This window comes from Topomyia yanbarensis, chromosome 3, assembly GCF_030247195.1.
Source record: "Topomyia yanbarensis strain Yona2022 chromosome 3, ASM3024719v1, whole genome shotgun sequence".
NCBI classification, from domain to species: domain Eukaryota; kingdom Metazoa; phylum Arthropoda; class Insecta; order Diptera; family Culicidae; genus Topomyia; species Topomyia yanbarensis.
In genome coordinates this window covers 298,815,175-298,841,704 of record NC_080672.1, presented here as the reverse complement: position 1 = coordinate 298,841,704, position 26,530 = coordinate 298,815,175, and the positions used below count along the sequence as shown (strand labels likewise).

Genomic DNA, 26,530 nt, shown 5'->3' with positions numbered 1-26,530 from the left:
GTTCAAACTACTCAGTATATCCAGATATGGACGACGATTGTAGTTGTATCCCCCATCGAGAGTGGGTACTTTGGGAGACTTCTTTTCCTGGATCTAATTTATGGATATTTTTGGTCTTTGATCCGTTATTTTTCATGATAGTTCGTACCAATACAATGAATGTGCAGCTGATACAACTCATGGTTCATTCGCCTCCGCAACGTTCCGTCTTCCATCTGCACGCCACGCAACACCTTTCGTTCGAAAACTCCAAGGGCGCGTTGGTCCTCCACGAGCATAGTCCAAGTCTCGTGGCCGAAGAGGACCACCGATCTAATCAGCGTCTTGAAGATAATCAACTTCGTGCGGCGGCGAATTTTGTTCGACCGGAGTGTCCTCTAGAGTCCAAAGTAGGCACGATTTCCCGCTAAGATCCGTCTCTGAATTTCTCTGCTGTTATCATTGTCGTCGGTTACCAGTGAGCCCAAATACATGAATTCGTCGACCATCTCGATTTCGTCACCGTCAATCCGAACTCGGGTGGAAGGTTCACATTGTCGTCTTTAGAACCTCTTCCTCTCATATATTTTGTCTTTGAAACGTTGATGGCAAGTCCAATCCTGTTGTCTTCAGCTTTCAGTCTTTGAGCATATATTTCATTCAAAATTCAATAGAGATACTGATAGTTTAAATATTGCACTTGGAATGTCTCTTTTGAAAATTTTCATCGTCAAACTTTCATATTACCCAGTTAAGCCAAATATTTTTCTGATATAGTCATGAATAGATACAGGCTTTGAATACAATTGAATTAAAGTTGAGTTGATGTAGCAGCAGAAAAAAAATAGTTTTGTTTTCTCAAACCTTCGCAATTACAATTATTAATTATTTCATATTGGCAGAAGATCTTATCACACAACTTAGAAATGGATACAGAAATAGCTAGATAGATGCGATAGAAGAGAGACAGAGAGAGAGAAAGATAGAGAGAGAAAGAGAGAGAGAGAGAGAGAGAGAGAGAGAGGGAGAGATAGAGAGAGAGATAGATAGAGAGAGAGATGGAGGGTGGGCGTGTGAGGAATGGCAAATGATGGTTAATGCAGTGACATTATTTTTATAGGTATATTATTATGATATATTGATTCTTACATTCTTATCATAAATAATGTAAGTAGTAATTTTTGCGCCATAACCAGTATAACCTAAATCTTGAAAAAGAGCTAAATTTTCGCTAGATTTTTCGGCTTCAAACATACAGCTGCTTTCGGTGACGCCACAAGTATAATTATATTAGAAATCTTTTATCTCACTACTAGGTGAATTACTTGTTGATCTGTGTATTGCTATACCATCCAACATATACCTCATGATTGAACGCAATGCCTAATTCAAGGAATAAATACTAGAACTCACTGTTTCTTTATCAACACATTATTTTGTCTTTGAAGTGAACTTATATATTTCTTTTTTGAGAAATAGTTCATTTATTATAAAGGTAATTCACAAAACGTTATCAACATTGAATTCCTTGAATCACGTAGAAGTGTTTTCATACCCCGATATTCAAAATCGGTTTAGTTTTGCCCCTAAAACACCAGTAAAGCACTACTCTGTATGAAACAATCTCATTTTTAATTAATGGAAATTGGTAAGCGAGGGCTAAAAATACAAAATGTTTAATATCTCCGCCGCTCGTGCACGGATTTTGACAATCTATAGCTTGTTAGAAAGGTATTTTTACAAGATTTCAATGTGGAGTTTGCGGGACAATATTGTATTGTTCGAAAGTTGTTTGCAAAAAACATGTTGTGTTTTGACAAAATCGCCCATATCTCAGAAAGTAAACAACATATCAAAAATCAAAAATAATAGTGTCAAATGGTAACATTTTTTGGATTTCATCACAAAATAATCCAACATTTAACCAATATGAACATTTATTATTCAGAGCGTGTTATATATATATATATATATATATATATATATATATATATATATATATATATATATATATATATATATATATATATATATATATATATATATATATATATATATATATATATATATATATATATATATATATATATATATATATATATATATATATATATATATATATATATATATATATATATATATATATATATATATATATATATATATATATATATATATATATATTTACGCGGAAAGCTCAAAAATAGCATAAAATGGCAATTTTGTCACTCAGCATAATGCTGATTATAACAAATAAAATTAGCATAAAAAATAAGTAAATAAAACTGCAGATAAACATTTGTTTGATATTTTGAGATAATAACGAATTTTTGATTCCGAATTTCAAACCCTTTTTGATCAAACTCGATTGTTTTAATGTGCAATTTTCCGTTCGAGTCGGGTTTCGATTTTCCAAACTATTAATTCTTGAAACCAAATCGGCGGTTTCTTTTAAAATTTGAAACTTTGGGATTCTGGTCGGTCCGATTTTTATTTTTAAATTGGAGCTCTCGAACTCAACCATTTCGTGTCGGTGTTTACGTCTATACACCTAGTAGCTTGTTGTAAAAAAGTCAATCAGTCATTTTATAACATTCAAACGATATACATCGATAAATAAAATAAACACGAAGCGAGTAAGTATTTTCCGTTTTTGTCACCGAAGGAGCACCATTTGTGTTTCGTCATCCGCTCCTGCTGTCTAGTCATCACAATACAGTCCACTGAATTGCTGCTGATCGGAGCACAGATCCAAGACATTTAGATCCCCAGCGGTTACTGATTTCGGATACTAGCTGCACACTGAATTTGAAATCAGAATATATTGGCTGGATTGACACCTCTCACATGTTATTTAAAAAAGGCACCTTGCCATCTCATCACTATCCGGATGTGAACGGAAAGAGATAAGGTAGGGAAATGGAAAATGACAAAACAATACAAACAATACACAAAACAATAAACAGTCTGGAATTCCCTCCCGAAGGAATAATAAATCGTACTGGTAAAGCCTATAGGCGCCCTGTACACAGGTTCATCGAGGTATGAAGAGCCAAAAATTCGGATACGAAATTGCATTACTACAGGGCAGTTGCATATCAAATGATATGATGTTCCGTTATCAGATTCATAAAGATCACATGAATAATACTCAGCGTGCTGAATAATAGCCATGTGATAGTTGAGTTTTCAATGTCCAGCCAGTACCCTGACTAGAATACTGCAGTTGTACTTGCAAATACGCAACAATTTTTTGACATTTTCGGACTCACATCCGGCAGAAAAGTCCATGTTTGAATGCAAGTTTGCAAGCTACGCTGATGGTTGGCATGTTCGGATGCAGCCCAAGAGCGAATCTTGTGCTTGATCCAACTTATCGAAAGTGGTAAAACTGGGGTGGCATTACGCATCTCGATTCGATCAAAATTCTATCGACTCGACCTTGTTTCGCATTATGTATTTCGAACCAAGCTCGAAAGTAAATTTTCGTTCGAGTTCGCTCGAAAAAGTACTAGATTATCGAGAAGTGTTGGCATTATGGAACCATAACAATCGAACTCGAAAGCGACTCGAGTCGAACGTATTCGCTCGATAGTTGTATTGCTGTCGACTGTCGTTCGAGATTATGATTTGTGTTTTTATTTCGGAATACTTAGAGGATATAAAATTACCAAAATGTGTAAAAAGCTCCCACGTCCTTTGAACTACTTTATGTTATATCTATTTTCACCATCAGGAACAAACGTTTTTGAAAAAAGTAATACTAAACATTGATAATAAATTATCTTACACCAAGTAATTATAAAAAAGTGTTAAAACAAATCGATGGAGCAAATTGAAGACACCTTGATTTGTCTAATCGCTATTTGATAGATGTAAAGAATCATAAGCATTCTTGATTTCAAAGTGGTGATTCAAACAATTTTATAATCTAATTGATGCATTTGCTCCCAACTATACCTCAATTGCTTTCTGGAAACACTTCATTTTGATTGTGTTCTCCCTATCTCTAATTGTGTGCTATAATAGAATAATTAACTAACAAGTACACGGAAAACCCCAAAAACACGAAAACAAATTTCTGTCTTGACTATTTGAACTAAAAATGGCTATTTTAACGAACTAGTATTTAAATTTTTGCGTCATTAATTGCTGAAAAAAATTGTTTCTTTTGGAAGCTATCAGTTTCCTAAAAAAACACTGAAAACCAAAATTTTAATGCAAAATTAGCCATTTTTATTGAAAAGGGCAGTACTTGCAATGATTATTTTCCAAAAGATTTGAGAAAAGCGGTTTTGAAGTTGTGTTGTTTTAAACAATTATTTAGATATTAAATATGTTATTTAATCTAAGAAAAATTGTGTATAACCCATTCTGCAGATAATACATTCCATCATGCGACTGAGGTCCGAATAATAGACTCTACCAGCTAGGCATTTCGATGTTTCGGTGCTTCAACTTAAACAGCGATTAAAATTTTGTGGTAAGAATTTCAAGAATATAGTTATATCAAACTAAAATAATGCCCAAGCGTTGAAAAAAGGTGGTGAGGGTGAGTGGCGTGAACACATTATGAACGTGTTTGGGTCAATTTATTTACCACTATGACTATTTTTATTCTGTGAATTTGACGCTCATCGGAAAAAAACAAAACAAACTGCAATTTTGTTTACACTGAAAAAAATTATTCGGTGGAATTAAAATTATCATACGAAGAACAAGATCATTACTCGTTTTCTGCAACGAAGCTTTTTCGTGCATTGTCGTCTAATTCACGGCATCTTGATGACCGAAAAGTTGAGTAGTTTTACTTTTTTAAAGAACGGGTTATTCCACGTCAAATTTACAACCACAATTTTAATTCCTACCAAAAAAATTTCTTGCATTCTTAGCACAAAATAATTGACATCTATTTTTTGTTTTGGCTGAATACGATAGATTTTTTTCAAGTTATGAGTTTTTGAATTTTATGAATTGAACCATTTTTCAACCACTGATAACGCTTAGTTGTGCGAAAAAATTTATTATTAATAAAAAGTGCGTTTTCGAATGAACTCACCAATAAAAATCTGATATAGTTTTTATTGTTATTTATGTTATGAATTCTGCAAATGTTAGAAACATATTGAAAAAACAAGCTTGGACTAATAAGTTTTTTATTCTATGAAAACATTTATAATTATATTGAGAACCTTATTACTTTACGAGATATTTCAGTTAAAGCTGACCCATAACATGGCGTTTAACGTAAAATTGCCCTTTTTAATGTTATCTCGCAAAACATTTTGAGATCCAGTGCAAAATTTTTACACTATTTCTAAAATGATTTTTATTATTTGAAGAAAAAATAAGCAAAAAAATGATCCAACTTTTAAAAAATTGCTCATGCGAAAATGCAACTTTTTATATTTATTTTTTTCCATGCATCAAATACTTTCCGAGCTATCAGCGATTCAACAATGTTCAATTTTTCTAACTTCAAAAGTTGAAAGCTCATACCTTGAAGTAAATATTATATTCAGCCATAACAAAAATACCTGTCAAATATTTTTAGCTAAAGAATGCAAGAAAAAATTTGGAATGAACTAAAATTTTATTTGTAAATTTGACGTTGATTGGCCTGTACGGTGCATGAAAGTTATCGTCGATGTCTAAACTATTGTTCGTCAATGAAACGAAATGATTCGTTCTTTTATCAATTGTTTTATATAGTATAAATATTTTTAGAAAGGGTAGATTTTTTTTCGTACATAAAAGAAAAAAAATCGCATTTCCATATAACATCGGATCTTTTTGGATCGATGTTTGACAACATCGATTTTATTTCAAAGTGCTCGCCCCTATTGTGTACTAGAAAAAATTGTTATATTTGCGAAACTTATCCATATGTATTTCGACAATAAGCAACTAAAAACTAAATAAATTAAAACAATTCCTATATTTTACCAAAGTTGGTTTTATGAAACTTATTCATAGCAGAATTAAAAATATTTTTTTCTCAGTGTATACTCTTATTTGACAGTTTGCGCTCGAACAGGCAGTCGAAATCTAGTACCGAAATCTAACAAGCTCGAACGCTTGGTCGAATGCGATACGTAATGCCACAATTTAGTCGAAACGACTTCAAAACGTTTCGAATCGAGTCACTCGAATCGAGATGCGGAATGCCACCCCTGGTTCTGGACCAACGAAGTCAGTCACAGCGCCCGCTCTAGTCAATTCGTCTGCCCATTCATTTCCAGTAGTACCGGAATGATCGGGTACCCATAGTAGGTAGATAGTATTTGAAATGCTAAGTTCTTCAATTTAAGTTCGACATAGTTTATTTTACCGCAAATTCCCTGTTGATTGTACGCCACACAGAATTGCGAAGATTTCTGCTAGGAATACGGTACAGTATCTATCAAGTGAACGGGATTGGTCTAATCCACGACAATAGACACCAGCACCGGCTCGGCCCTCCAACAAAAAATCGGCAATGTAATAAACTACTTATTCTTCAAGCTGGCGTTCCATCCAGTCAGTCCTCGCGAGGGGGAATTTTCATATTGAATGTTTTAAAAGGAAAACTACATATGAGTATAAGGTCACTGGGAGGAGGTGTATACTCATCCCAAGTAACCATTTGGGGTCACGGAATTGTGTGGCTAGTTGCACGATCTGTTAAGCTGCTATTCCAGCGCCCAGTAACCTTAACCCATTATAACCCAGCTATATTAAAATTTTTGGTAATTTATAAATTACTTCGTGAGCCCTCATATTATGCCGAATTAAGTGTGGAAAAAATATCATATCCGCTTTGGAACGTTTTGTTGCGAAAAAAACTAATTAATGAAATTTCATACGCTGGGCTGATAGGGTATCAAAAAATTATTACATAGAAAATTCGGCTAAAATCTTTTTATTCAGCATAAAATCGAATAATATTTTCAACCTTGCGAGATCATTCATTTAGCAGCCTTTTTGAAAGATTTTAACACTTCTCTCCTCTTTCGTGCCGTTTCGTCTCATGATTGGTTCGTTTCATCAAACCATCCTTCCCTCAAACTTTGTAATTCTTTTAAGAAAAAGAACATTTTCTTATGAGAATTTACATAAAAAATATTCTGAATAGAATCAGGCATGATTTGAATGCACTGATTCAACGTTAAAATCAGCGAGAAAGTTGTGAATCCCCTCCTGGTCCGGAAGAGGAAATAATTTTGCCTTAGGAAAAAAGATATCGGTTCAGCCTAGTGTACGAAATTTCATACCTTGAACTACCAGCAGAATTTTCGCAATTGTTTCACCAATTTCTTCCTTTTTTCGCACTGAGCCACATCTTTCACATGTCTCATGACCATTTACAATCCGAAACAAGAATTAGTGATAAATCTTCGGTACGGATCAATACCTTGACCTAGCAACTCCTAGCATGTTGTTAGTCGCCTCTTACGACATGGGAGCAGGTTCCCAGTGGTTCTATTCTTGGCTGAAATAGTGCAAAAACCAAGAAAAACTCCTAAGTTTGATTGTTTTTTCGAAAAAGCTTTTTCAATGTTGTAGACAACATTATGTAACACGGTGGTAGTATACTTCCCCCACTGGTATGCATGTTGCATTGCATGCATCGGGTGTTCGATTGAGCTAACATACATAGGTCGATTATACGATCAACGGATATGAGAAGGAAGGAGGTCAGACTGATCGGGCTAAAGCTCTTTGCCTCCTCACAAGTAACGCGGTCATCTTAGTGAATGAATTTTACAATTATTTCCCGCCACGCCAATGGAATGTATCCTGCTACAAGACTATAAGTAAGAATCTTTTTTCAGAATGTTCTTCATATTTCACAAAAATGCATAGTTCGTGGGAATCAAGTACTGATACACAACCATGCACTGCTAGGCCCCATGCAAAACTGACTCAGACATCACTTCGTTAAAAGTTTAATTACTTCTTTTAACAAAGCCGGATTCACTAGCAGTCTTCGAGAAAGTTGTAGACAATTAAATTATCTTTCTTATTTTCACTTACAGTGATAATACGATCCATACAGTGCCACCTAGCGGCCAAAATGCGAGTTAGTGGGTTTTCTCCATGTAAATTGTCGAAAAATCCCATACAAACTTCAGGCACGTTGTTCCGGTAGCTAGACTTGTCCGATTCGCTTCAAATTTGGTGCAAGTACTCCTGATGGGACTAGGAATCGAATCAGGGGCGGGCCGATTGAGTTTTCAAAAATTAATTATTTGGGCAGTCTAATGCACATTAAAGGACTGTCCCAATTTACATAAATTTACATTTAATTACATGTAAAAATGAGAATTGTTCGGCTTTTTCTAGGTCATTCAGTCTGAGTTTTACATCAAAAGAGTCACACAGTGGCTTAGCCAAGGGGGGCTATGTATTTTTTTAGATTGCGCAAAGCGTTGCGTTGTTGCGTTGCGTTGCGTTGTGACGATGATTTTGGCGGATTGCACACTGACTTCATCATGTTTGACTGCTGATTATCTAATAAGAGTTGCTTAGGAAGTGGTAAGTAGGAATTCATACCAATCCGACCCATATTAAAACCTCAACAGCATGATAGCCATCATTGCCGGCCGCCCCCATCTCCATCGTTCACGGGGAAGGATAAAGGATAAGGTAGACAGGAAGTGTTGATGCTCCACCTACTTAACGGAAGGACGACGATTCATCAGACTCTTCCATAGGTGTCGCGGAGTTGGTGGTTTGGAAGGGTATCAGGTCTAGGATTCGCTCCAAGCAAACGATGCGACCTGTAAAGCATATTTTATTAGGTAGTTGTTTAGTTAGTCTTCGAGTGCACGATCACTCGAAAAAGAGATGATCTTGTTTAGTTTTTGGTTATTTTTAAACTCTGGGCAGCCGGCTACCGAGAGTATACTATGTTCCCTAAACAAAAACAATTTGAACTCCACACAGCCGATCGTGGGAGTATTGCCTGGAAAAGCTAATCTTATCTGCGTAATGGGCCGGATCACTATTTATTGCAACAGTATTTGGACAGAACTCGCTACTTCTTCTCTACGATATATTTATTGGCTTGAAAACTACCAAGTGACAGCATATTATACTGGCAAAAATAGCGCGAGATGTTATAAATCAAGGAAAGTATTTCTTATTTTCCATATCGGATTGTTTGTGGAATACAAGTATACGAGCGATAATAACGAACACTGAAGGGAAATATAAAGGATTGTTAATCTGATGCACGGGCTTGTTAGCAATAACGGAGCTTTAAATTAGGTTCATAAAAACAGACGCGGCGAATTTTCAATACGTATTGAGCCGTGTTCATAGATACTAGTCAGATTAGTCGTATTGGGGCTAATTTCCGATCAACTATTCATTTTTACGGCAATGTTTTCTCGACTAGATCTGTTCGCACCCTCTCATTCTGTTCGCACCCTCTCATTCTGCGGTCTAAGGACCAAATGTCATCAATAGACTTAGAATCGCGTGGAGGCATGAGATAGGAAACTTGTAAGAATTTTGCTATCCCACCGTTTGACTACCAGAATGGATGGGAGAACAGTAATACTAGCAAATACCGACTACCATAAGAGCGGTGCAAATTTGAACGAGTGACGTAGAGTACTGCACTGAAAAAAGGACCAGGAGTGCGATTTTACGAAGTTTTAGCTTCCGATGGCCCTACATTTTCTGACAAAGTGAAGTTCTTGAATGTTGAGATTTTTATTACTGTTTAGAAAAGCAAAAGTATCATAAAGCTAGTGTCAGGCCTTCATGAGACCTCAAGAAGTCACTTTTGGAGGTATTCGTAAATGTAGATTTGTCGGTAGACGGTTCCAAATATAATAGGAAAATACCTAATTTAACACAACTACAGATCACTTGCAACATAAAAAGCTTTTTGTGAAATTCGACAGCTCCATCTTAGGCCAATTCAATAAATTTCCTACATGAAAGTTTCCATTTTTTAAAAACGGTTTTTAAGCCAAAGCTTTGGAAGTTAAACCTTGGCGTGGAAGTGCCGGTATATTAATATATTCTGTTACTTAGTGTAGAATTAGATTTCGTCATTTACGGCTAATATACAACCGCCAGAAGAAACTTAAAACGTTGGTACACAATCAAGAAAGGCGAATCAGAAAAGGTATATGTCAGTGATTCACTAAATACAGACTGGAAAGAGGGTAATATGGAAAACCTTAAGGTCCGCCCAGATTAAGTCTTCGGTACGGAACAAAACCTCGGCCTAGGAACTCCTAGCATGTTGTTAGTCGCCTCTTACGACATGGGAGCAGTTCCCAGAGGTTCTATTCTTGGTTGAAATAGTGCAAAAAGATTTCAGCCCGCCGGACACCACACGGCTTTGTATTTTTTTAGATTGCGCAAAGCTAAGATAAAAACTCAAGACAATTAATAATAATGACATTTCGGAAACTAGATGGAAGATAACGAAAAATGACGTTTACAGTACTAGCAGGTCAGGATCGTTTTTTGTGAGCATTTAATTGTTGTGTTATCAATTATGTGAATAGCTGCTAAGCAGGATTGAAGTTACGAATTTCAATATATTTCAAGCTATTAATAGTGTATTTTTGAGAGCTGAATTGAATAGCGTAATAAATTTTCGTATACTAGGTACTAGGATTCGTTGTCAAGTTGTGAGCTGTAAAGAAAAGTAATATAAGTGCTCGAAAACTTTTTTACGATCGTGCGCACATTCATTCGAAATTGTCAAATTTCGATGTTAAGTACATCCAAAACTCGGCCGTAATACCTTCACGGTAACAAGAAAAAAATGCTCGAATAGCACATTCAAATCTTCTCTGCGTCGCACTCATGTTTCATCAATTCTTATTCAATAAATATTAAGGTTCAAATATCTTTCGGTGAGCGTCTAAATAAATTGAACGCTTGATAGTATGCGTTGGAAAAATGCGTTCAACTTGGTTACCGATTTATCCATATAAAGCATTTATTAAACGCTAAAAGAAGAATATCAGTCGATTTATTAGATTATCACGATTCAAATCATGCAAAATAGTTGGTGGAAAAACAATTGACCGGGTGGAATGGTGCTTTTGAAAAAGTGGCGGTGATTTTTCGTCACACCACCACACTGTCCCGGGTCACGCAACACAACTGCGTAGTGAAAAAACCTAAGCCACTTTTTCAAAAGCACCATCCCGCCCTGTCAATTATTTTTCCACAAACTATTTTGCATGATTTGAATCGTGATAGTCTAATAAATCGACTGATATTCTTCTTTTAGCGTTTAATAAATGCTTTATAAAGATAAATCGGCGGCAAAACTGAACACATTTTTTCCTACGCATACTACCAAGCGTCCAATTCTAACACATGCTCAAAAAAGGTAACTTGAGCCTTAACGCGTCGAATTGTCTGGAAGTGTGTAGCACCTCGCTTATCATTGTATTGCGCTTCAAGCGGAGTAAACACATTGGGGATAAAGACGAGATTCGATTTTTCTACACGACACATTCTGTATTTGAAGATCGGCTCACACTCGGCTAGCTTCAAAGCACAGTCAGAAAAAAAACGACTCGGAATAGTGGTGGGGTACTTCGGCCGGTGTTAGATTGAAATTTATTTTCTATCGCGGACGTTAATAGCAAGATAGTGACTGCACAAAACATGAACAGTCCTTTCCGTCATTTACGGGAAGCAAGACCTATGGTTTGGATCAACGTGTCCGAACCGAGGGTCCGGATCCAGACACTTGTCTGGATCTAAGCACCCCGCCTGCCCTGACTGCCCAGGTGTAGACGAAACTGCCGAACACATACTGTTCGTATGTCCTCGTTTCGACGTCGAAAGAAGAGCAATGCTTGACGTCTGTGGCTGGGACACAACCCCTTATGATACCCTTATTCAGCGGATGTGTTAATCGGTGGAGAAGTGGAACGCAGTCTCGACTGCAACCATCCAGATTGCCTGTAGGCTGCAGGGAATTTGGCGCACCGAGCAACAGACGACGGGCACGACTAACTAGTGATTGGTTAGTTGGAGCGAAAAAGGTCGAGCGCAGAAAAGTGAATGAATGGTCTGTTCATGATGAAGCAGGTTTGGCGTAGCGACTGGCAACCGCGTAAGGGGTAAACCCAGCCACCCCGAAGGAAGGCAGAAGAACGAGTGTATAGGCGTATATGTGGACTGCCTCATGCCAAGATGGGAGGGTCGTAGCGTAGTATGTTGGGACTTAGCTATCAATGCCTCGTAGCGTGGCAGAGGAGTGAAAGGGTGAGCATCCAAGTCAGTCTCACATGGTATGTCAGAAGTGGGGCCTAAGAAAAATGTCCCACATGGGATGCCAGGGGGAGCGACAGGAGTGTAATAGAATGGTACGATCGAGAGTGAACCAGGTGATAGGGCGAGCATCCAAGTCAGCCTCGCATGGTATATTAGAGGCTAGCACAAAAGTAAGCCTAGCACGGAATGAAAAAGGCGAGCACACACGTCAGCCTCGCAAGGAACGAAAAAGGTGAGCACAAAAGTCAGCCTCATGTGGAGTGTTAGAGAGTGACTCAAGGTGTGACAGAGAGAGAGCACCCAAGTAAGCCTCATACAGGACGTATGAACGCGTGAGCGAGAGTGAATGAATACATCAAGTACAGCCATCCCCCCAGAAGTAATACCGAGAGATAGTCCCTGGGGGGGAACAATGGCGGAGCCCAGTGGAGTTTAGTTGACACACCCCCAGTACGCTCCGTGTGGTAGCTTGGCATCTACTAATAGCACGTGTACTGGGCTAGTACGTAAATATATTCTCCATTGTCAAAAAAAGCTGCAAGTCTGGGTCTGGTTCAGGTCCGGACTTGGAAAGGGGATGGGCTAGATCGAGGTACTGGTCCGGATCCGGTTACTGGTCCAGATCCGGGAACTGGTCTGGATCTAGGTACTGGTCGGGATCCGAGAGGTCCGGATTTGGAAACTGGTCTGGATCCGAGCACGAGCAACCTACTCAGTAAAAAATCCGTAATTCGGACTGGTTTCTGCCAATATTTGGGTAGATTCCAGCCTGAATTTGGGTTGGTTTGACTCGGTACTAATACTATCATAGAAATCGACTGAATTATTCTACATGCGAACAGAGGCGAGGTTGACACATACTGAAAAAGTGTTTGATTGTGTGATGCACATACACGAACAGCAACCGAAATTCGTCATTCCACCGTTTACTACCTTTGCGGCAATATGAGTTTAATACTGCAATGAGCAATTGCGTGGTCTGTTACTGAAAAGACATAGAATCTTACCCAAAAGTAATAGAAACATACTCGTCGGATTTTGGGTGTAGGTATTAATGAAGAATTTTACAGCATAAAACAGCATATATCTTGATAAAATAATTTTGGCGGGTAATCCTCCTAGAAGTAATTATAGAGAATTTAATCTTCAAGCAACTTCAGCTTGAGACTTAGTGTCTTCAGCAAAGTTTTCGAAAATGCTATTGCAAACAGCTTTGTTGAAGACATGAATACTGTATATATATATATATATATATATATATATATATATATATATATATATATATATATATATATATATATATATATATATATATATATATATTATATATATATATATATATATATATATATATATATATATATATATATATATATATATATATTATATATATATATATATATAAATATATATATATATATATATATATATTATATATATATATATATATATATATATATATATATATATATATATATACTATATATATATATATATATATACTATATATATATATATATATATATATATATATATATATATATATATATATATATATTGGACTCCTGGGCAACTTTATGTGTATAGCATTTTACTTGGATCTTCGGAATATCTTGAGATACAAGCGTTTTACAAAAATGTTCATTCTTACTGTTTTCAAAAATGGTGGGGTAAACCCGACCCCCTATGTTTTTGATTGATTTAGTGCAGATATTGCTCAAATTTTATGGTTTTTCAATGATAAATCAATGAATGTTTTGTTATTGAATTGTAACATGAAGAAAATGGAGGTCAATATCAATCTTGGAATGCTAAAATCACGAGCAGTGGCACGTAATGATATTCCCATTTGCATCGGAGCAATTGCTCGACGAATACTAAAATCATCATATTTTTTGTGTCTTTCATTTGTAATTATGAACCATTTTGCATAAAAATAATAAATAATAGTATTAAAATATATTTCAATTTGATAAATAAATTTTTTTTAACAAAAAAGCGGTCGGATTTACCCCACTATTTAGAGGTCGGATTTGCCCCACCGCGTCATTTTTCATTACGATGCAATTAAAAAATATATGAAAAAGGTTGACCTAAATCCATCTATGCACTTTGTAGGACTTAAATCAAAGAATTTAAATCCACTTACATTTATTATGCAATCACTTTAACAATCATAAATATCCTGTAGTCAATGATGCACAAAAGTCCAATCCAAAGTTGTAAAAATACAATTTTTGTCGTATGAGCATCTCAATGTAGACTAATAAAATGCTGTCATACCACCATTATGATTATTTTCGATGCTCTACACGACAACATTGATATTAGTTCGCGTAGTGCTTCTGATTTTTGGTAAGGGAGGGGTCGGATTTGCCCCACCTTACCCTATATATATATATATATATATATATATATATATATATATATATATATATATATATATATATATATATATATATATATATATATATATATATATATATATATATATATATATATATATATATATATATATATATATATATATATATATATATATATATATATATATATATATATATATATATATATATATATATATATATATATATATAATTCGATTATAGACGTTTTAACGTTCAGGCCATTCCTATATAATCAAAGCCTCTTCGGGTTAGTAAAATCTCTTATGACAAATTTCTAACCCAATGTGCGGGGTCGGGACTCGAACCCAAGTGAGCTGCGTACAACTCTATATATTCAGAGTATCGAATCTGATCTTCACTGTTGAGAAAGTTTTCGAAAATTTGTCCCACTTTAAAAGTTTACATTCTTTAACTTCATTGACATATTATACAAGAAAATAATCTATAGAGGCTTAAAAACTGCTCCACATTGGTTCTCCTTGTTTGTAGACTGGAGTGGTATCGTTAATCTACTCATTTTTCTGAATTTTCAATAATTAATTAAACTCTTATTAAATTTTAGTATTTTCAAAAAATCAACAATTTTCCGCAAATTTCTTCCCAAAACCAAATTTTAGGCTACACCACTGGAGTCACAATATTTAATTTTACATATTAGAACATGAAAAATTCTATTATCAAACAGAAAAAATTCGTCGCTACGTTGTTTACGTCAAATGTGATTTTCATTTTTTGCCTTTCTCAATAGAAAGGTATTGCAATTGCTCTGAAAACCGACTTTTTAACGGAGGCCCGGAGGGCCGAGTGACATATACCATTCGATTCAGTTCGTCGAGTTCGGCAAATGTCTGTGTGTGTATGTTTTTGCCTTTCTCATATAGAAAGGTTATGCAATCACTCTGAAAAACGTCAACCTAATCCCGGCCCGGAGGGCCGAGTGTCATATCCCATTCGACTCAGTTCGTCGAGATCGGAAAAAGTCTGTATGTGTGTGTATGTGTGTGTATGTGTGTGTATGTGTGTGTATGTGTGTGTATGTGTGTGTGTATGTGTGTATGTGTGTGTATGTGTGTGTGTATGTATGTGCGTATGTGTCAAATAATGTTACTCATTTTTCTCAGAGATGGCTGGACCGATTTGCCCAAACTTAGTCTCAAATGAAAGGTGCAACCTTCCCATCGGCTGCTATTGAATTTTGGATCGATCGGAATTCTGGTTCCGGAATTACGGGTTTCAGAGTGCGGCCACACAGAAATTCCTCATATAAACTATAGGAAAAATTAAAAATAGAATTTTTATTTTTGATGCTAAATGTGTTCAAGGTGCATGAAACGTCGAGATTTGATGCAAACTCGAAAAAAAAATTGACGACGATTCACTTTTTTGGATTTTGGCACATTTTTGCCTTTCTCATATAGAAAGGTTATGCAATCACTTTGAAAAACGTCAACCTAATCCCGGAGGGCCAATTTTTTTTTCGACTCGCATAAGGTTTCTGGATTTTAATAGGGGCATAGTTGATGGTTTACGGAGAGGGGTTACACCCCACCCCCTCTACTGCTCACTCCCCTCTTTTAAAAATCTCTTTAAATAACCCCTCAGACAACCACCCCTTCCAGCCCTCATACCCCTCCCTTTCAACCGCATCATCTAACCACCACTATATCACAAAGCATACCAATTTAAGCTGGGGAGTCGTTCGTTCATGGGACTTTCGCCCTCCTCACATGCCCACCCCCGCATGACAAAATGAGTTAGCAAGCAGATAACATTGAACTAATGCTAATTAGGCTAATGGAGAATGATATTTTTTTGTTTCAAGTGTTTCACCGTCGACACGTAGCTCATCAAGTTCGTGGCTGGCATGCCATTGTGTATAAGTGCAAAGTGTACTAAGAATGTAATGGACATTTCCACAATTATGTTGAACATAAAAAGCCTCCGTGCCATAGTTTAGAGAAATGAGAAAGGCACAATTGCACCGCTAGGTGGATTAAAACAGGTTTTTCAATTTAATATTAATGTGGTTGTTTTTTCCTTTACAAAGTTTTAGAACTCGAATAATGATTTCTATTCTTGTATATAGTTGTCATGTCGTGTATAATAAAAATGTAATATATACATTTGGAAGCTTATAATGAATATAAACAACGCAAAAATTGTCGTGTTCATGTTTGAGAAAGGCACAATTGCACCGCTAGGTGGATTAAAACAGGTTTTTTTCTAAGAGTGAATAGCAATCGAATCGAAGGTGTTAACTTGTAGACCAGTTCGTGAGCATTTGTTTTGATAGTTTGACAAACTGCTTCAACGATTGTATCAATTTCTCCTTGCACAGGTATTATAACGATATGGACGATATTACGAGTCCTGAGTTTCCCTTACAGAACAGGATGTTTCGGGATTAGCCTGTGAACTGATAATTGTCCTAAGTTACATTATTTATCAAGATCTTACACAATATGCAATCCTTCCTGTATTGTTCGCTTGAACATACGGCAGTTATCTTAACAGTCATTACACAGAACTATCCGTTCCATCCCAATCAGCAGCCAGTTGCTTTACCCGCAGTCATTGCCATTTCTTTCCCCTTTCCGCGCTCGATCCTTCCCGCTCAAGGGACCAACTAGCTTCCGCACTGGCGGCCGTCTCTGTCAGCTTAGCTCTGCTTTAATAGGTCTCCAGTTCCCATGGCAGTGTACGAAGACATAAAATTTATGTTATGCGCTTCATATCATTCACAAACTCACAATCATTCTCATCAACCGGCCAGCACCGTTTGCATAACTCTTGCATTATGTATGTTCCGAGCTTCGGTTATGTTTTCCTTGTTATCACTTTCCAGACATCCGAGGTTACCCAAGAAGGCGGAAGCTTAATTGATTAGATGAATGGATGGTGGATGTAAGTGTACGTGTATGTGTGTATGTGTGTGCTGCTCCTACTGCTGATAAATAATAGATCAGGGCAAATTAATAAGCACTCAAACTCTTAGGACGAGTCAAAGCCGAACCAAGCTTTGGTCCGACATACCTACCACTGTGGATTGGTCGAGTTTGCGTGCGACAGACGGTGGAGGATTGAACGGGCGGGTCATCCGCTTAGTCGTATTGTGATATTTCGTCGTTTTTTCTCGTCATTGTCATATTCCTTATTTTTTTTTATCAATTCTTGAGTGTTTTTCGCGTTCTTTGTTGCTGAGTGGCAACAGCTACTCTCACCGACGGCGGTTGATTGCGTTGTGGTGTTGTAATAAATGGAACACAATGCGCGGTTGTTAGCTAAAATCAAACGAAGCTAGGAATGTGCTTGCAGGCGATTTCATTGTTCGTTACTTTGTGTTTATTGCACTTTTTGCATTTTATATGGCAACAAACTAGTTATTGATTGGTCTAATTATGAATTATGAATGTATCCGTCAGTACCATTTATTTTTGAATATTTCGCCTTATGATGTTGCTAGGAATTTGCAAAATAAAAACTTTAGTATAACTATTACTATTGGTAGGACTTGCAAATGTTTAAGTTTCGGTAAATTCAATTGGAGACTATTTATATTTCTTCTGGACATAATTATAATTGGATTGATAGTTAAATATACACATAGCGCAAATATATCCCAAGCAACAAATAACAAAATTAGTTATTGAAGAGTCGTTTCGAGTTCTTCTCATCAGAATCCGGCACTAACTTAGTGACAGGACTAGACTAACGTCGGATTGACGCTACCCAGCAAACAATTTTGTCGCTATATTGAAATTTCAACCGAGTTATGTAAATGTAAATATACAGTACAACTAAGTCGTATACAATGCGCAAATATGCTATATTATACAGACGAAAGTACAATAACATAAAATTGAATTGCATTATACGATAAAAACTGTACATATATGCGATTGCGGTCGGTACTTAGTCCCATTCCATGTGGTAAGAAACAGACACATTTTATATACTCTTGCGACTCAAAACAATACTATAAACGATATTAGGCTTTCGGGAAATATTAAAATAAAATTAAAATGAAGAATGAGAGACACATATCTTTCGACCGCCTGTTTTTTCAGGAACGAGAAATACTTTAAAAAATTTCGCATTCCAAAACGTTTCTAGCATTTTTTTTCTCCAAATGGGTTCACTCGGTCTCGAACCCTGGAGAATCTGCTTACGTGCCTACAACATATCCATTGCACCATTTGATAGGTGTGGTTAGTTCGGGCCAAAATCTTTGATTTTTGAGAAAACGCCTATTATTATACCATTCTGATATACGACTTTGACGTGAGATAACTAACTCGCCTACCATAATATACTTTTAATGATATTCGAAATGTGTATTAATTAACCCATATGTGAAAAACTTCGTCCTAGAATGTGAAATTTTTATGAACTCTCCAAGGCAAAGTAGCTATACGTCTTCGCCAAACACATCGAGGAGAATGCCAAATTATCCCAATTTATATTTAAAATAAGTTGTGATTATATAAACAAATTATATAGTTTTGCTTCGCTCCTACGAAACGAATATACAAGTTTGTGTAAAAACCCCATTGGTATTTTTTGTTTTTGGCAATATTAACATATAACTGAGATCCCCTCTTTTTACAGAGTTTCAATTCATTTATTTTTTTTTTAACTTTAACAGAACTGATATTTTATTTTGGGGATTGAATTGAAGTCGGTACCAAACAAGCATTTCATTCGAAATAAGCCCCACCGCCCATTGCTTTACGATTCTTGGCGTACAATACTTGGATTAATTTGGCTATTACCGACAAACATTTGTTTAGTCGTAATTGTGTCATATTATTGCACTAATAACGATCCTGTTTATACATTATATGACTTAGTTTGCACTTATATTCAAGATCCATAATGGAGTCATCACAATGCACTAGTTAAGATAATTTTTGTATAATGCATATACATACGGTGTACCATTATACGATTCCGATAAAAATTGTATGCTTATACGATTTTTGTTGGTTATACTTATACGACACCTGGTTAACTGGATAGCTCTAAAAACGGAAGAAAAGGGGTGCTGATTAGGCTGTTGAGAATTATTGGAACCGAAACTTGGTTTGGCTTAGCAATCCGATGAAATAGGCACTTGGCTGACCAGCTGTTCTTTGAAAAACATGTGAACAGCTGAACAGCAAGAGTAAACAAAGAGCGCAGCTAATGTCATTTCGATCGAGTAGGGGCTCGAAAAGTACCTCTATACAATACACCGTATTTTTCTCTCCCGATGCCCGGGTCTTTTATGGAGGCCCGCGTTTTTGTAAAAAAATAGAACTGGTTGGAAGGGGTTATAAGAATAAATTCTGCATTGAACATTCGTGATCAAATTACTAACATCATGAATAACTCACCTTATATACATGAAAGTATTTGTGTTTGTACAAAACCAGCTCACGCTCACAAATATATGGTGCGACCGTCAAAAATTTGGTTGGGATCATGGCTATTATTGTTTCCCTATAGTACGAACCTCTTTATGCATTAATACAAAGAAAAAATTATCTGAACTACTACTGCTCGTGATTGGGTGCAACGAAATGGAGAGGCAGACATAGGGACACTCGATACTGCCAATACGTCTTCCAAACATGGCGGACGTTACTCTGATCAACGGCTATCAGTGTGTAGGATGGCAATACAAATTGGCACTTAAGAACTTCACCGAATGCTTCCTACTAGAACTACTTCCACGGAATAACCAATGATTTCTTTTTTTTATTTGCAGTTCACGTCGAAAAACGCAACGAGTACGAATACGACCGTGTCTAGACGTATGTCAAACCGTGGAGCAAAAATGTCCGTACATGCTGCCGGGTGATCGAGCACCAGCCTATCCTACGCAATATGCAGGCGAGCCGACTTTTCTGTGTCGAGGTAAGTTTGCGAAACTACAAGACTATGGGAGGGGGATATTTTATTTATTTTTATGGGATTTTAGACATTTCTGTGGATTATAAAAAATAGTTAAGCATTTTTGAATTGAGCATGTGAAACTAGGAAAGAACAATTTGGGTTTTTTGCTCGAAGGAGACATTTATAAGGAGGCTCTATGCCCACGGTGGAATAGTAGCAATCGTATCACGGTCAGGGCAGAGAAAGTGTACAACGATGGTAGGAAGAAGTAGAAAACAAACGAAAGATCAATGACATCAAATGTATCCTCGGACTGTCAAGAAAATATGAACAAATTCGATGGGTGGCCCTTATTGGACCCGCAGGGAATCTTTCAAAAGGGCTACGTACAGCCTATCATCAGATTGCCAGCTTTGCAGCTAGTGGGTCTTTGATGCGGATCGGCAAGATACCGAGTTGGGCGGATGATGTTCATGTTGTAGGGCCCGTGCAACGTTGATAGTATTTGGTACAGTGGAAAATGAGTCACAGAATGATTCTGTGAATGAGAGAAACAGAAAAGATTAGATAGCTTAATTTGGACATTGTTGCCCCTTATAAAGATCTATTCAATGGACATAGAAGGGAAATGGAAACTTGCCAGCAAAAGGCACAAATCCCCGACTATGTACGGGGAACGTGCCATTTGAGCCAATATATTCTGATTCCTGATTCCTGAACATCACAGTACCCCGCGCATATCCAGAAAACGTGCTCGATGTCATGATAAACGACGCCACAAGCGCAAAGATTACTCTCCACAAGCTCAATAAGTCGTAATTATGCAAACAACGTGTAGCGGTTGGTCATTAGTCGATACATCATCCAAAAGAAAACTCGATATTGCACGACACATCCATCCCCCTGAATCAAAACCACGTCGACTTTCTAGATAATAGAATACAGCCGTCGTCCAAGTTTCCTATTGCTCCATTAGGTTTGTTATCATACAGGAAAAAATATTGAGGCCAATTACCTGCCAGCACTTCGTGACCCAATGCAACACGCAAGCAACGATACTCAAAGTTTTCCAGTTTAATAAAAATTACGTTCACAGTGGAGTGAAAACAGAAGCACTCGTATTTCATCACCGATAATACCTGATACAACCTGAGCAGGCCTTATGGATAGGTACCACAACATTTCTTGGTTATTGTACGTTGGTTATTTACCTTACCGTTCAGGCTAGAGCTTTATTGTCTCTTGCTGTATACTGAAGCCGTGTCCACTCCACTCGGTCCAATGCTGCTTGTCACCAGCAGTCTTCGAAGGGTCCGCAGGTCATCCTCTATCTGGTCGATCCACCGTGCTCGCTGTGCGCCCCGTCTTCTTGTTCCTGTAGGGACGCCTTCAAGAACCATCTTCACCGGGTCTTCGTCCAGCATTCTTAGGACGTGTCCAGCCCACCGCAAACGTCCTATTTTTGCAGTATGCACGATGGATGGTTCTTTCAGCAGCTGATGCAACTCATGGTTCATTCGCCTACGCCACGTTCCGTCTTCCATCTGCACGCCACCATAGATGGTACGCAACACCTTTCGTTCGAAAACTCCAAGAGCGCGTTGGTCCTCCACGTAGTCAACTTCGTGCGGCGGCGAATTTTGTTCGACCGGAGCGTCCTCCGGAGTCTAAAGTAGGCACTTTTTCCCGCCAAGATCCGTCTCTGATTTTCTTTACTGGTATCACTGTCGGCGGTTACCAGTGAGCCCAAATACACGAATTCGTCGACCATCTCGATTTCGTCACCGTCAATCCGAACTCGGGATGGGAGGTCCACATTGTCGTCTCTAGTTTCATGTATTTTGTCTTCGAAACGTTGATGGCAAGTCGAATCCTGCTGGCTTCTGATTTCAATTTGATGTACGTTTCCGACATCACCTCAAAGTTCCGTGCCATTATGTCAATGTCGTCGGCGAATCCAAAAAGTTGGACGGGCTTACTGAAGATCGTGCTACTCGTGTCTGTCCCCGCTCTCCTTATTACACCTTCTAACGCAACGTTGAACAGCAGGCACGATAGACCATCACCTTGCCGTAATGTTCTTCGAGATTCAAAGGGACTCGAGAGTGTTCCTGATACTCGAACAACGCATATCACCCGATGCATCGTTGCTTTGACTAATCGTGTTAGCTTGTCCGGAAAACCGTATTCGTGTATTTTCTGTCATAGCTGATCTCGATCGATTGTGTCATATGCCGATTTGTAAGCGATAAACAAGTGATGCCGAATCGCGAATATTTGGTCCGTGGTGGAGCAGGAACCCATGAATCCCGCTTGGTAGGGCCCCACGAACTCCTTTTCAAATGGTGACAATCGACGGCAAAGGATTTGGAAGAGGACCTTGTAAGCAGAGTGATCGCGCGGTAGTTGCAGCAATCCAACTTGTCACCCTTTTTGTAGATTGGGCAAACGACACCCTACATCCACTTCTCCGGAAGGGTCTCCTCTTTCCTTTTTTTGACGATTACCAGTGCAGCGCTCTAGCCAGCGCCTTCGTCCTCTGCTGCTTCACCGTTGAGGTGCTCGTCATAGTACGGCTTCCACCTCTCAATCACCTCACACTCGTTCGTAAGAAGGTTGCCGTCTATGTCCCTGCACATATCGGCTTGCGGAACGTAGCATTTGCGCGAACTATTCAGCTTCTCGTAGAACTTCCGTGTGTCGTTTGCGAGGTACAGTTATTCCATCGCTTCACGAAATCGTTCCTCCTGTTGGCGCTTCTTTCTCCGGAGGACCGAGGTTTGCCTGTTCCGTGCTTGTTTGTATCGCTGCACATTCTGTCTCGTTCCGTGCTGCAGCATCCTCGCCCGTGCTGCATTCTTCTCCCCTATTAACTGCTTACATTCATCATCAAACCAGTCGTTTCCTCGATTCGGAATCACTGTACCTAGTGCCGCTATAGCAGTACTGCCTATGGCGGAACGGATCTCCCTCCAGCCATCTTCAAGAGTAGCTGCGCTCAGCTGTTCTTCCGTGAGTAGTGCTGCTTCCAGCCGCTGTGCGTAGTCTTGGGCAACCCCGGCGTCCCGAAGTTGTGCGATGTTGGGCCTTGGCGTCCGACTACGACGAGTGTTGTACACTGTCGAGAGTTTTGAGCGCATGCATACTGCTACTAGGTAATGGTGCGGTTCTATATTCGCACTGCGGTAGGTACGAACGGTGATGATATCAGAGAAGAATTAGAACGTGATCGATTTGGTTTTCGGTGCGTTGGTCAGGTGATCTCCAGGTGGCTTTGTGGATATCTTTGCGGGGAAGAAGGTACCGCGGACTACCATGCCACGGGAGGCTGCGAAGTTCACGCATCGTTGGCAGTTGTCATTCGGCACGGTGCGCAAGCTGTTTGGCCCGATTACCGGTCTAAACATTACCTATCGTCCTACCTAAGCGTTTATATAACCGATGACGATTTTCACGTCTCGTTGCGAACAGCCGTCGTACACCTCCTGCAGCTTCGCATAGAACGCTTCCTTCTCGTCGTCGGGTCTCCCATCGTGTGGGCAATGTACGTTGAAGATGCTGTAGTTGAAGAAACGACTTTTGATCCTTAACTTACACATCCTTGCGTTGATCGGAGTTCATCCAATCACGCGTTGACGCATCCTACCCAGCACTACAAAACCGGTTCCAAGCTCGTTGGTGATGCCATAGCTCTGGTAGAAAGTAGACCTCATCACTAATCTTGGAGCTGTCGGTGAAAATCCGGTTGTATTTGGCTCTGGCTTCATTACCAGGAGCACCGGCCCCCAGTTCTGTAGACAGACTTGTGTCCAGGTTGGGTCCGCGGACGTGCCAGGTCCGGTCACGAACTCGGTGTAAGCGGGGGATCGGTGGCAGATCCATGTCTGTGTATTCCCGGTGGATTTCGTTAGCTGTCTGTAGCAGGAAGCAGTCCTATCCGTCTGTACATTCTAAAAATCCCAATGTTCCTCTGGCGATGGTGAGTGCAGCTGCCCAACGAAGGGAGAGAATCCCGGCTTCCATGCAGGCCGCTTCAGCAGGCGTGCTGGGTAGCAGACCAGAGGCTGCGCGAATTGTTCCGTGGTATAGCGTGCCTAGAATGTTGGTAAACCCTTCCATATTGCAACACGTCAGCTCAACCCTGTAGAATATCTTGCTGTGGACTAGGGCCTGGCTAATGTTCAATGCAGTGTATCGATTGAAGCGCTTTGTGCCGGGTGCTGATCGTTTTAATTAGTCGCAACCGGCTCCGGCAGTCGGCTTTGATACGTTGGAAGTGTGGTTACCGATAGTCGTGGGATCGATCGTCGTGCACCCGTTAACGGCGATAGCGTAGCCACTATGCCGCCGCTTTCCGCTTAGAGCGTTAACTCTCCGTCAGAGTTCTGTAGTCGACGAGTCAGGAGATATGCCTTCCAAAAATCTGGTCCAGCTGGTATTTTTTGCCTCATCTATCGCTTTCCTAATCTCGTTTCTGGCCTTTCTGAAGTCATCAGCTCGCTGGCTTCGGTGTGGATAGAAGTCTTCTTTAGTGTCCGCAGCGCAATTCGGCGTGCTCTGATGGCTCGCTTGACTTCTGGGCACCACCAGTGCACAGCCTGTCGGGGAGGGTTACCACTTGTCCTGGGAATACAGGAAACAGCGGCCCGATTGAATATTTTGGTGAGTTCGTCCGGAGTGTATGACTCGTCCCTATTCAGAAGGTGGCGTCTGGGCGTACATAACTTGGATAGGGAAGTGGTCACTATTGCATGGGTCGGCAAGAACAGTCCACCCGCAATATCCTGCCAGCACTCCCGAGCAGACAGGGACGTCGATGGCGGATTCCGTCTGTCCGCGTATAAAGGTTGAACTGCTGTCGTTGAGAACGACCGCGTCGTTGTTTTCGACTACTCCGGCGAAGTCGTTTCCTGTCCTATTACTCAGACGTGAGTATGGTGCCCATTTACATCTCCCATGATGATGAATGGGGTCCCAACTTGGTCGATAAATCGCTGAAGTTTGCAACTCACATTCCGAGTTCCGTCAGGAATATACAGGGGTATAACGATGCACTGGACTGGATATTCGATCCTTCGGGCGACTGCTATTAGTTCGGTATCCATAGTTATCGGACGGGACGGTATATCGACCCGAATGGCCAGCCCCACCGTCCGGTAGATGTTGTCCTCGCTGGCGGCGTCCCACGAATATCGGTGTCCGAACCACGATGGTTGGTTCGTCTGATGCCAGCCAGATGGGCTAAGTCTTAGTAATGATCAGCATCAGGTCGCCAAGGCATCCTCCAGGCCATTTGTGTTTCGCTGGATGGCCAGTGGGGTTGAATTGATGTTAGAGGCGGTAGACTGGCGGCTAGACGAGGGCTGGTCCAAGTCCGCTGCAACATCTTCTCTTCTGAGTTTGATTCCGCCAAATGCTTCTTGGTGGATCGGGGAGGTGCTTCCGTAACGTTCGGCGGCATTGTCGGAGATACCTGCGAAGGATATACAAACAGCAGACGGTTCCGGATTGAGTGTATCGTATGAGCTTACCAGGGGAGAGGCTGGAACTCCCGCACCAGCAGCCGCCGGGGGCGCGTCGCAGATAAGCGGAAGTTCCCCGGACGAGGCCAGCACGGAGATTCATTATTCAGCTCAACCAGTCAATCATTTGCCATTCATTTTCAGTTTCATTGACCCTGTGAATAAATTCCTACTGGGGTTTTGACAATATTTTTTAAACAAAACTACCCAGAATCTGTTAGCTTGGAAATACTAAAATGTTCAGTTTTGATATGAAAATCCCGCCAACTTGAAGTGAATGATTGAGGGAGGCTTTGAATTTCTGTTGCGGTATATTAAACTGAAAGTTGGATTTTGAAAATTAAAATTCGTAACACTGTGAACGAGTAAGTACAAAGTCGATGTTGAATCGATATCAGGAGAAATTCCGCCGCCGGCGACCTTTCAGTTGAAGAAGGATATATTCACCGCTGGGGACTATCCAAGCGGATCGGAACAAAACTGGAAGCTAAATGACTC

At 39.2% G+C, this 26,530-nt stretch overlaps 1 protein-coding gene across 1 annotated transcript in view; it reads left to right on the top strand.

Moving 5' to 3' along the window:
- Positions 1-26,530, top strand: part of LOC131690800 (uncharacterized) — a 229,164-nt gene that overhangs the window by 184,870 nt on the left and 17,764 nt on the right. The window contains exon 4 of the mRNA XM_058976825.1: positions 20,383-20,531. Within this exon, the coding sequence (XP_058832808.1) occupies positions 20,383-20,531 (149 nt within the window). The remainder of the gene's footprint in view (positions 1-20,382; positions 20,532-26,530) is intronic.